The sequence below is a fragment of the Triplophysa rosa genome, linkage group LG18, assembly GCF_024868665.1.
Source record: "Triplophysa rosa linkage group LG18, Trosa_1v2, whole genome shotgun sequence".
Classification (NCBI taxonomy): Eukaryota; Metazoa; Chordata; class Actinopteri; order Cypriniformes; family Nemacheilidae; genus Triplophysa; species Triplophysa rosa.
In genome coordinates, this window is record NC_079907.1 from 4,755,317 (window position 1) to 4,768,842 (window position 13,526).

Consider the following 13,526-nt stretch of genomic DNA (forward strand, 5'->3'; position numbering starts at 1 on the left):
TTTGGATGCGATTAATCACATTTTTGGGTGCGATTAATACAAATGCATGGAAGCTTAATTTATGTAAGATTACTTACTGACTTTTGAAACCACATCAATAAATAACACATAAAAATCCATGTAAAACATCCTTGCAAAATGCTGCACAATAATTGTTTCACCTCAACTATTTTGCTTTTTAATTTTTGGAAACAATTACGCTTCATGACAATTAATTACGATTAATTTCACAGCCCTAGTGTACATACAATATGTTTATTCTACTATATACTACCCTGTACAATGTCTCTTATATGTTATTACCCCCCATTTTCTGTAAAATAGTCTTTATTTTATATATGCACAATTTAGAATCTTTTAGACTGTAAATCGTATTATATTGTATTGTCATTGTGTTGAATGTCTGTACTAGAAGCTTCCAACACCAAAGAAAATTCCTTGTGTGTGCAAGCACACTTGGCAATAAAGCTCTTCTGATTCTGATTCTGATTCTAGTACCGTGTGTTTACTTTCAGAACAACACTAGTGGGAAAGGTCAAAAACTATTACAAAATCACAACCTAGACCAAAAAAAAATAACAGAACATTTTTGTATGGCTCACTAATTACAACGTACAAACAAAATGAAATGAAACCCAACCGGCAAACACTTTTCTGTATCAAATTCCCTTTATTATACCTCAACAATAGCACGTTTTGTGGTTGACATTTATTAGAACAATACCCCAGCTACAGCTACACGAGTCCATATGGAGCCTGCAGCGAAATATCCCATCGAGTACAGTTTGACATAGATTGACACCCCGCGGATCACGCCGACTGAGGGAATTAACTATTAAACGACACCCTCTGTTTAAAAATTCATTCTTATTCTGAACACCATGAAAAAGGCCATTGAACAGCCCGCGCGCCACCGTGCCAGATGATCAGAGATCACCTGCTAATTAAAAGTCTTTTCATACCACCCTCCCGACTCAAAGCTTACAGCAGAAATGAAAGCGGAGGCAATTCATCTCTATTGTTAGGGTAGAAGTGTTAAACAGGCTCTCGTTTGAGCATCTACAAAAAGGAGGGATCACCTTTGGTGTTAATACCTTCCTCAAGAAACGCTCGCTTCGACCACTCGTCCGCTGTGATGGCGACGAAACGCGTTCAGGAAACCAGTCACACTGAAATGGAACTAATGTGATTACTGACAGCAATAAAGGCATCATAAGGTACAGTACAGACCCCTAAGCGGACACCATTGACACTTTTTGGAGCAATATTAACCAATCTGTTGTTATCGCTCTAGGCTCTTGTCGGACAGGCAATAAGCGACAAAAGAATAAAGATCGCAAAGGGCGCCTTCAAAGAATGCCAGCCGGTCTTGCTGTCAGGATGCACCCCCTGTTAAACTACAGACCACATTTCGGCGGAATTTCCAAGCCGTTTGAAAACGTATCACCTGTCACCGCATCTCACGGAGGAACAGATAAAACTGCAGGATGGGGCTTCAGAACGAGACGGGTCGGTGTGTCTTCAGGGGGCATCTGGTTACAGCTTATGATTCCTCCAGAGGTCGTTCGTAGCAGTGGGGGACCCTTAGCATGATGAACGGCTGTAACACACCCAGGTCCAGAGAAAGGGATTCCAGAGCTTTAACAGATGGGTGCTGAGGAGAGATTACAGCACAGGGGTGAACGGATAGCATGCGGTTTTAGACATGTGGCCCAAATTAAGATTTGAAACGTGCCGGCAAACAATAGACATACTTCAACTGTTGAAGTCTTGGAGAGATCACCCAAAAATGAAATGAAAAAATTCTGTCATTGTTTACTCAATTTCTTGTCATTTCAAACCTGTATGACTTTCTTTCTTGTGCAGAACACAAAAGAAGATATTTTGAAGAATGTTGCAACCAAACAACTGCGGTACCCATTCGATTCTATTGTAATGGACACAAATCCAATGCAAGTCAGTGTGTACCGCCGTTGTTCGGTGGTCTTCTTTTGTGTTCTGCAGAAGAAAGTCATGCAGGTTTGAAATGACAAGAGGGTGAGTAAATGATGACAGAATTTTCACTAAACCTTTAATAAACTTTCACTCCAACAATAAAAAGTTGTAATTACTATAATACCATTTCTTAAATAGCATCAATTAAATGGAGTGCAACAAATAAGTACCTATAATGTAATAAAAATAAATAAAAATATACATTTTCTAAAAAAGTAAATACATATGCTTATTTACGTATATAAAGATAAATATTTATCGGTTGTTTCCAAAATATAATATTTTATTTTTTAACATTTTATTATTTGCTTTATTCACACCAAACACATTCTTTACTAAATGATTTTGTAATGGTGATGGAGAAAACGTGGCATTACTCATTATTAGTATCGCATAAGGTTTCATTCCGACATGCACAACAACGTTGTTCGATTTTAATGAAACTCATCAAAACATAAATAAACCTGCTCATTCCTCTTGCAAATCAAGTTTTATGTTTGTAACATATCGCTTCAATTTACTCACTTGCTCTGTTACAGTACATTGCTTCTGAAGCGGCCGCCATATGCATGCAAATATGGATTTTAAAAATGCATGGAAGCTACAAGCGAGCTGCAATCAATTCTACTGTCTATGTCAAAGAAGATTAAGGGCAAGATGCCTGCAGTCAGAAAGAGAAGCCTCATGGGATCGAGGAAAACTTCAATTCCCTCAACTACAGGAACTCCCCATTCTGTGCTGTCAGACATGGAGATCTGATTACTTGCTCTTCTTGTGATGGGTCCTATTTATGACACTAAATCGCCCCCAAACCAGGACGTGTTCTTTATACGCCAGACATTAAAATTTCATAGCATGCATCATTAAGAAAAGTGAAATCAGTCTGAACGGGTACAAAAACATTTCCCACTGACATGTTGATGAAAACCATCATTACAGATGGATAAAGTCTGTTTCTATTTAAAACGCAGCAACCACGTGCCAACTACTACAATTAACATTGTGAAATTAAGGTAAGTAGAAACAGAGACGTTATGCGCTCGGCCGTGATCAAAAGCAGGGCAAACCAGGAATTATGTGTCGTACAGTGCCGTAAATTACTTCAAAGGGTGATCCGATACGCTTCTTCTCAAGAGTCGCGCTTAATAAATTTGCATCTGAATATCGTGTGCCGTTCGAATGAAATGCAAGGTGAAGAAGCTCCTGAGGGTTTTAAATCATCTTGCACCAGCGGGGACTTTCCAAGATCACTTCAACACGGAAATTGAATGTTTGAACGCATGGTAGAATGCTTTTAAAGTTTCCAGATCAAAATGTAACTCGCTGTTATGAAAAAGAAACGCGCATTATGAAGATTAAATAATTAAATGTAATTATACTCAAGTTTCATTCTGTTCACATCAAGTTCACAAAAGCAACAACCTGTTTGACAGAATGATGAGACAATTAAGCATCATTATCGATTGTTACTATTAAATGAAACGAATTCTTAAATTGTCATTTGCACTTTCTCTGGCTGGTTGGTGTGCACAATAAGGTCCAATGTGTAATTTTTTGGAGGATCTATTGACAGAAATGCAATATAATATACATAACTATGTCTTCAGATGTGTATAAAGACCTTACATAACGAACCTTAGAATGAGCTATTTCTAATTACATACACCGCGGGTCCCCTTACAAGGAGTTTGTCATGTTGTTTCTACAGTAGCCCTTAACGGACAAACTGCTCTACAGAACGCGTTTTGTAAATACATTATCTCCTTCGGCAAAGAAGTGAAGACGTGACAACATCTTAGTTCTGTGTCAACCTCCATAGTGTTTAAAAGGGAAGGGGGAGCGGTGGAGTGAGCCGTCGGTTGCAATTCGCAACCTCACCACTAGATGCCGCTAAATTACATAGACTGGACCTTTAAATATCTATACAAGGATCTAAATTAGCAATGCAAATCACAGTCCAAACAAATCATAATACAGAAATCTGATATTGTATTAGCATACTATTTAAACTTTAAGACATTTACTGACGGACTGCAAAAAATGTAATTGTTTGGCACACACATGAACTGTCTGTTCCATGCCCTACATCCCGAACATGTGCAATGTAAACACTGCATAAGGAACAAGTCTGGTGGACGTGACCACAAATCAACGATCACGCAAGACCAACTGGTTGATTTGAAAAATATGTAGTTTTGTAAAGCCAGAACAAAGAGAGGCAAAAAAGGTAAGGTGTAGACAGGGGGTCAGTGAACGTGTTGTATTTTGGTTTGACAGCAGCTGCTTACGCTCACACGCGCGTGCCATCCTCAGGCGGCCCACCGCAGAAACGCATACAAAACAGCACTCACGCCTGTCTTTCTCATCGGGAGACATGACACGAAACCACCGCAGGAATACCAGGACAGGATTTATAAAAACAACACTGTGTGTGATTCACACTTGACAACTGGTTAAACAAAAAAAGAAAAAAAATGAAAAGAGAAATGATGGGGAAATGTGACTGGTGGTCTTGTTGAAAAGAAGCTGGGTAATACGTGTTTTCTTTGCCTTGGCCCTTTAACCCGAGTGTTGATTTTCATTCTTCAGCTTGAGAAAAATACTTGTTGGATCCAATTATCTCATTAAGAGGAATTCAGGGTAAAGTTTGGATTGCAATCAACGCAAGACCTATTGAGCACTTGACTTGAAATGAACCGTAAAAACAACGCTTTCGCAACACCAGACTTGTCGTCATGGGTTACTGTTTGTTCAAAAACACTGGAATCCCCAAAAAACTACTTTTTAAAGGTGAAGTGCGTGTCATTTTTAAGATGCTAACAAAACAAAATTAAAACCTTTTTGAGCAACCATACACCAACACCCTAGAATCTTGGTGACAAATATTTGCAATTCTGTTTGTGATCAAAATCCCCAAATCTAACGAAAAAAGTGACTTTACATGGCATCGAGAGATCGTACTTGGCGGAATGCAGTATTAACTTCGGCTGGCCATTGTTATGGGCTCTGAGTTTTCGCAACATTCCTGACAGTTTCCAAACAAGCTTCCTCTGAAATAAGAAACCACAAAATTGCAATGTGACTACAGGAAATACTCCAAGGCACGAAGACTAAAACATACAGCATCCGATTCCCTGCCCTGTCTGCTTTTAGGTAAACCATCATGGTCACAAACAAACACAAACACAAACAAAGATGAACTTGACTGGCTCCTGCGATCACTTAAATCAGCCATTTTACTACGTTTGATGCCCAGTCCACTGAAAGCAAAGCTTAACATGATCCACCTTGACTTTGATTCTTAGTTGTATGTTTAGTGGCCTCTTCAAGCTTCAAAAGGTTCATCTTTGATCCTGGCAAACCGCACAGATGCGACAGAGAGCTTTAAAAATGGCAAAAAACCAACTGGCACCACATCTAAGGATGTCATTCCTCCCTTTTATTTTCCTCTTTGGTGTTATAAAAACCAAAAGAATGAGTTAAGAGTGGGGATCTATTACTAGCAGGTATGGGTGCGGCCAAGAGCCATCACATTGCACGAGATGAGTCAGGACTAGGAGAATGAGATCAGAGAGTTGCTACGACGACCGCGCTGCACGTGATTTTGGCATCGCCCAACCAGTCGCTCCATTCACTTAGTTTAATTGACATTCCAAATTTAAAATGACAATATTAGCAAACGACTCCAATCTGCACAGATGGCAACGTAAACAAACACAAAACAAACGTATTGACTTTCGCTAGCCATGTGTACTGAGAACTGTGTCAGTAGGGTACGTGCACGAGGAATTTGCCTTCATGCTGCTATCAGATACAGTGACAATCACGTCACTGTATTTGTATGCACACAGACGTCTAAAGCTTCAAAAAGCGCTCGAGGCATCAAGAACAAAGAGACAGACTGTATACAAAATCTCTGTTATTGTATTGCGCTGGATTTGGACAGTCTATTGTTTGCACAGTCTTAGCGTAAACAAATCCACCTTCAAGTTCTTAGTACAATTTACATTCAGAAACTGCAATTTTAACAACACACTCTACATTTACATTTCATTTAATTATTTTGCTGGATTATTTACTCAAAAGTGATTCAAAGGGTATGTATGTGAATCAAACCCATGACCTTGGCATTACATTTGCGAATAGTCTACTAGCTACAGGATCTGAGTTACATCATTAGACTTTGCATGTCCTGCCAAATTCTCTCATTTTTCCAGTGACCTCAGGCTACTGGGTCTGGGTGGTATAATGGTATATATAGAGCAACAGATCAAAAAATGCAGCAAGTAACAATTTTTCTACACCGCAGTACCAGGGTTCTTATGGTTTACCAAAATTAAAACTTTGAAAATAAATAAAATGTTGGCCTACAAATTATTGAAAAAACTTAAACTAAACGAAAAATTGAAATGTTGCGCGGGAAATGAACTGAAATAAGTGTAAGGCACTATAATTACAATAATAAACTAAAACTAAACTAAAAGAAACATTAATTTTATATAGCAACATAAAACAATTAACAAAAATTTGGGCCATTCTTAGTTTTAGAGTGGACTACACGGTTACAAAACTTTCATTTAAATGACTTGTCAAATTAGTCGTAGCGCACATCCCTAATTTATTTGGACACGTTTACCAAGTTAGTGAAGCTGTTGTTTCATTTTGTACATAAAAAAATGAATAATGGCAAAAGCACATAATAAAGAGCAAAAAAATTAACTAAAAGTAACATGAACACTAAAAACATAAATAACAAAATATTAACAAAACTACAAAAAAAGGAAAACAAAACTCTGTATTATAATAACATAGTCACAGGTGTGTATATAGAAACTATTTACAACAAATCAGTATTACTACTATCAAACTATCAAGTTCAACACATTGACATTCTGGTCTTACGCTGCCATTACATTTCTAACCGTGCACAAATACACCAAAAAAACAAACGACAGCGTACAGAAGGCGGCGAGACAGAGAGGCCAGACGGTCTCTTTCCATACTGTATGTGTGGAGTGAAGCTCCCCTCCAAATGCCAACTGCTTGCCACAAGAAAGCAAGTTCCACAGCATATGGATTAAATGTCCTCTGAAGCCACAGAAAGCCTATTTGTTTCAGACGGATCCTCCAGAAGCGCGTGCGGAAGTCAGAAGGCCATCTAAACGGCACAGCGATGCAAGCCGCAGTGTGCTTTACAAATACCAGGTCCCATGAAAATACTTCTACACATCCAAAAGTCAATTGTAACGACTGATTTACATAAGAATAATGCCTGATATTTGCGGCGCAACATATTCTTTGGCCTATAAAGGAGAACACGTGATTGATGGGCCTGGAGTGAGTACTCCATCGCTTCTCTGTTTCTGCTCAATTAGAACATCAAAAGACAGCACTTCAAACAACAAATTTACAAAGAACCCATCTGTCCGCCTTCATATGCGGCGTATGGAGCCACCTCGTATTCATTTCAGGGTTAGAAACTCCTCAAGTGCAGGTGAGAGCTTATTCTAAAACATGCAAAAATGTTGATTACTATAACAAAAACAAAAAAAAACTTAATAAATATATGCTTTTCAAGAAATGGAAAAAACACCGTACTGTTATAATGATTAAAAACCGTGTTGTCAAAGTTGAGAAGCACTTTTTAATACTTCTTATTGTTAGATATATGTAATCACCTTGGAATTATAGGTTTCTATGTGAAATTTGTCAAAATTGAGTTATTTACATATTTTTATTCTGTGACAATTTATTTACATTATGTTTTTCTCTGTGGGACTTTTTTAGAAAACAAAAAGGTTTTATCTATGGAGTCAAATGGAACACAAAACTTTGAAGCTCAATCTCTCAAACTGCTCAGAATGCAGAACCTTATAAATCCAAGGTGACTATTTGCAAAACCCAGTGACAAACATAAAGGCTGAATAATAATAATGATTTATGACAAAAATAAAAATCACGAAATATGGAGATGCATGGTTCTAGAAGGACAGCAGAGATATGCTTGTCAACAGCGTTCTCAATTTGATGTATTTTAATTTTGTAATTTCTTAAAACTGGATAAGGATATTTCAAAATCCTTTCATAGATTCCTGTCAGAAAGAGCAATGTCTAGTCAAGGGCAGATTGACAAGAAAAGTGCATAATCGCAGCTATTTTATTCCCTTATGTTTCATTACAGTTTAAGACTTTAACAGGCCTGAACATTTAAAAAACGTTTTACAAAAACATGTGAATTCTAACAAAGTGTCTTAGCACTAGTGTCTAAACAGGATCATGTCAACCTCACACACTTGGAACTGGGGATGTCACAGAAAGTTCAGCAATAAGTCATGAACCAATAGCCTTTAAAAACAATAAATGATGTCATTTATTCCTAACCTGCGAAGCAAATATTTGCTTATTCATTTCCGCACCATCCATTTCCTCCACCTCAAGACACAACATGGCCAAGTGAACGATTTACAGCACAGTAATTAGTACTAGACAGCACTCACAGCCACAGTATGAGAACATAGGGTGCATCTTGTAAAAACAGGTCGGCAGGTGAGCTTACAGCCAATCAGAGCTTGATGCAGCGTGTGATCGTGACCTTTTCCAAATTACAAGCCACACCTGCGTTTTAGTCAAGCTCAAGTCCAAACAGCCACCAGTTTGACTATTAGTGTACACCACAAACAGAACTCCTGCACAGAAACCATTAGCTGAGAAAACCAGAGCTTGCACAATGTGCATCTTTCGCTCTCTGTTTCTTTAAACTGTAGCTTGGCACAAACATCAGAGTAGCAGAGCTAATCTGTCCTAATGTATTTTATAAAACACACAGCAGGAGCGGAATGCAAAGACTCTGAATGTGACATACAATTGGCTCACTTTAGCGCTCATTTCTTTTTGCTCTCTAAAAGAATGAGAAAGCGCGCCGTGAGAGCCCGTATCGCAAGCGTGTGTTCGCATTTGTGCAATGCACAATGAAACTCTGCTGGGCATTGTGGGGCCATCTGAAGTCAAGCCAACGGTGCAATGAGACTTCATCCATCTAGCTGTACACAACCAAAACAAAAGAAAAATCAACAAACCGCCAAGCAAGCAATTACTCCAACTGGAATGCTTTTGCAGAGTCAAGGTTACGTAAAAAACCAAGCGAGTAATACATTTCTAATGACCTACAAGTGAATGCGTGTCATCTGCTATGGACATGTAACAACACACATCTTGCTTTTGAGATGACTCAAAAATATTTGCACTGTTACGTGAATAAAAAAAGTGAAAGTCTGTTAATATTAGAGAGCGCAAACGTCGACCAACAAGGCTGATATTTAGAGAGCAGATGGCCAATAAAATGCAGATATTTAGACACCCTAAAACAACTTAATGCTTCATACAAAATCTCTTATATTTATACAATACAATATGTAAGCAAAACTGAAATTCACTGCAATTTGGAAATGGAAACCATTTAGCATCAATCAACAACAAGGCTGTTGACAGATTTTGGAACTATAGTGGTGCTAGCTTATGGCACTTTTACCCTGTATGGTACCGTCAGGTTTAGTACGACTCGGCTCGGTACAGCTCACTTCACTTCGGCTCAGTTTGCTTTTCCACTACAGTTTAGTACCGCTTCAAAGTAGGACGAATTATAAACTTATCGTCATAGTTGCGCAGCCTCTACTGCCGTAGCATCATCGTAAACGCGACACAAAAAAACGCACAACACATGAGAAATGGAGCATATCGATGGCGGATGGGAGCAAAACAAAATACTGCCAAAAATACCAGAGAGTTTGAGAAATCTTACAGCAAGGAGCAGACAACGATCATTTGGTTTGCTCGACAGCACAAGAGGGTAAACTAATGTAGCCTTTAGCATTGCGTTAAGGGTCTCAATCTCTATATTACAGTCACAAAGCCTCTAACGAAATGTCATTATTACATATTAAAATGCGTATACTTGTGTTGCAAATCCAATGACGCTGGTAATGATTCTCTCTGCCCAATCAGTGATCTGTGTGTAAACGTGTCACATTCTGGTATTGGTACAGTACGCTTGGAACCTCAACCGAGGTAGGACTAAAAAAAAGTATAAGGTACCCAGTGGAAAACCCCCAAAAGTGAGCTGTACCGTGCAGTACCGTGCAGTACTATGCAGTGGAAAAGCAACATTACTCAAGCTGTCAAATAGGTACAGTTGGCTGATCACAAAATCACTCTTACTTCAAAACAAATGTAAAAACAAATTCTAAAATATCTCGAGAAGACTGCCACTTCAAACACACACACAATGAAACAGTCTAACACTTGCTGGCATGTTCCAGCCGGGTGTCAAGACGGCCTGGATTATCTGATTTGCTCGGTCCGGTGCTGAGTGTGCAGTTATTTTGTGAAATTGTATGAGGTGACTGACCTGATTAATGGAATTGGCTGTACAGGAACAGAGACCTGTTCCAACTGAAGCCATAATAAAAGTGACAGGGTCAAAGGGCACTGGAGCCATGGCATAACCAGCAGCAGCTGTAGTAACCACAAGAGCTATGGAGAACAGAAAAGTGAAGTTACAAAAGGCATCAGATATAAAAATGAACGTCTATTGCTACAGCAAACAGTGTAAAAACTATATTCAGTATATATTAAAGAGTTTGTTTCTAAAATTAGATAACTTTGTTTTTAAAAAATGTAAATTCATGTTTTTTATTATGTTATCATGTTTTTATTGTGTGTTATTATGTTAGATAGCTGCATTTTTTTTGTTATTATGGCTTAAATCAAAACAAACCAATTGCAGTTTGATTGAAATTAATTGGAATGCACAATAAAAAAAACGGAGTTATCTCATTTTAGGACCAAACCCTTCATATATATGTATTTCAGCAATATTAATACATAATCCGATTTTCATAACTAAAAAGGCCTTTTTTGTTGATAATGCTGTCACAATAACAATGATGTTCTCATTGATACCTGAAGATTTTCTAATTTATCATATTTTCTGTGCTTGCTGGACATAATTTGCAAGATGGATCCAGATCGATGGCATAAATCTAGCACAGCTGCTTTGTTTGATTGCCTCACTCCTATGTCATACCTGTCAGTTTAATTTTGGAGAGTCGTGCGTAAATCCCCGGTAAATCACTGTACTCGACCTTCAGCTCTTTCCACTGTCTGACCTCCAAGCGGGCCGCCCTGGCCGCCTCTGGTTCACTCTGGACGTTCTGCGGGTCACATGCTGGCACTGCGGTACCAGACTCAGACTTGATGTTTGGAATTTGATCAACTTGCCTGAGCACCGAATCTTCTCGGTCATCCAAGACAGAGGTAACAGTCTCCTGCTTGGGTCTTGCTCTTTGACAGAGAGCACTGCTGCGTGTCACATACTAATAGAGAAATACAAGCGAAAAATGTTTGTCTTTGTAATCATGAAACCAGCTCACATAAGTAAAATGGGTTGAAAGTTTTTTGCTTTTGAATGCACACCTAAAAATCTCCTGTTTATACATGCAGCTCAACAAACTTCTGGTGCAATGCCACAAAGCTAGAAAAGACCTGAACAATCCATCTCTCCATGAGATGACGTTTTGCTCTTCTCAGCAATACCAGTTATTTCTACATTACGCAGCATCACGCTGCTCTTTGTACCTGTCTCTTCAGAAAGCAGAGATGTTGGAACGTCATCCATTCTGCTTGATTCTTCTTGCAAAGCTGAATCAGACTTCTGGCACTCAAGTGACTCCTGGATGCATTTGTGATGAGCTTCTGCTGCACGCTGGCACCAACCAAACCTTCAACAAGAAAAGACATTACTCAATCTCTCTTTAAACAGATCAACCTAACAAGATTTGGCAAGACATGCTCACAACACCATATATACACTAGATGAATTCTTGTTAATAAGACATAACATGTCATCATATCATCCACCTGTTCAAAACTATAAAGTCATTAAGATATTTTAGACATTACAGAATGAATTTCTGCAAAGCTGCTTTGAAATGATAAATATTGTGGAAAACACAATACAATTGTAATGTATGTTTAACATACAATTAAACTTAGTAACCATAAGTATAACACAAACATGTAACTTGTATATAACCCAGTATAATTTGTATATAGCACATCTGTACATACAATATACTGTCTATTGTCCTTTTGTCTAATATTGTCATTTTTGTCAAATGTGTATTGTCTCTCACATATTTATTTCTTACGTTTTGTTACCTGTGACTCGTCACTTTTTTTAACCTGTATGTGCACGGGAAGCTTCTGTCACTACGACAAATTCCTTGCGTGTCCAAGCACACTTGGCAATAAAGCTCTTTCTGATTCTGAACATGCACTTTCTACAACAGTGGTGTTTGTGTGTTAGATACCAATACCAAATGTAGTACACATCTCCCTGGTTTCACAAACAAGGCTTAAGACCAGTACCAGACTAAAATGAATTTTGAGCTGTCTTAACTGAAAATAACTTGCCCTGACATATCTTAAATTATGTCAGTGCTATTGTTGTTTCAAGATGCACATCAGTAATGTTTTCTTTCTACTGTATTTTAGGGCTGCATAACGATTAATCGCGACTAATCGTTTGCAGAATAAACGTTTCTGTTTATATAATATATGTTGGTGTACTGTGTATGATAATTATGTATATATATATATAAATACACATACATGCATGTACTGTATATAATTAAGAAATATGTAACTTTTGATGTTTTATATTTATATACATAATTTATATTATATATAAATATTAAATATATTTTTTCTTAAAATCATGCATCCATGTGTGTGTATTTATAAATACATAATTATCACACACAGTACACCAACATATGTAAACAAAAACTTTTATTCTGCAACCGATTAGTCGCGATTAATCGTTATGCAGCCATACTGTATTTTAATAAAAGCTATTTAAATAGCCTAAATTAACAAAGGCATAGTCCTAGCTTAAGCTAAGCCTTGTCTATGAAACCGGGCCATCCTTTTTTATCATCTTAACTAAAATGATATATATATATATATACATGTCACAGGAAGCTGCCCCAAGCATTTCAGTAGTGTAAATGTATTCATAAATTTGACTTTGCATTTAATAATGAAGGTGTTTGTAACCAAACAAAGGTTTGTTGCTTTTGTATGTACTGTATCCTTTTGGAGTTGTGCTGGTTAGTTGTTATATTTAGTTTAATGGTTAAATTTAGCAAAAAAAAGATCTCTGCCTTCTCTTGTGTCTATCCTTTTAAAACTTAACAGCCGAGTAGCCAAAAATAGCCTCTTTAATGTCAGTTTAAAGTGGGACAGCTCATCCCATGCAATGTGACAACATGACCTGCTAGTGAACTTCAACCTGTAAGTTAACTTTATTCCCGGACAAACATCGCAAAACTGTACAATAACGTTTGTAGTCTCCTCTTTGTTATAAAAACAAATCACATGGAGGTGAATGTAAGTAACGTAACAATGACGATCACTCGCATAACTCATTCACAAGCAAAAAGCTAAATACGTTTATATTCATATAAATTATT

At 37.7% G+C, this 13,526-nt stretch overlaps 1 protein-coding gene across 1 annotated transcript in view; it reads right to left on the bottom strand.

The window, feature by feature from the left end:
- Positions 1-13,526, bottom strand: part of LOC130568869 (protoheme IX farnesyltransferase, mitochondrial) — a 42,127-nt gene that overhangs the window by 28,300 nt on the left and 301 nt on the right. The window contains exons 2-4 of the mRNA XM_057357990.1: positions 11,629-11,771; positions 11,078-11,366; positions 10,400-10,524 (exon numbers count right to left, since the gene is read on the bottom strand). Coding sequence (XP_057213973.1) covers positions 10,400-10,524; positions 11,078-11,366; positions 11,629-11,771 — 557 coding nt within the window. The remainder of the gene's footprint in view (positions 1-10,399; positions 10,525-11,077; positions 11,367-11,628; positions 11,772-13,526) is intronic.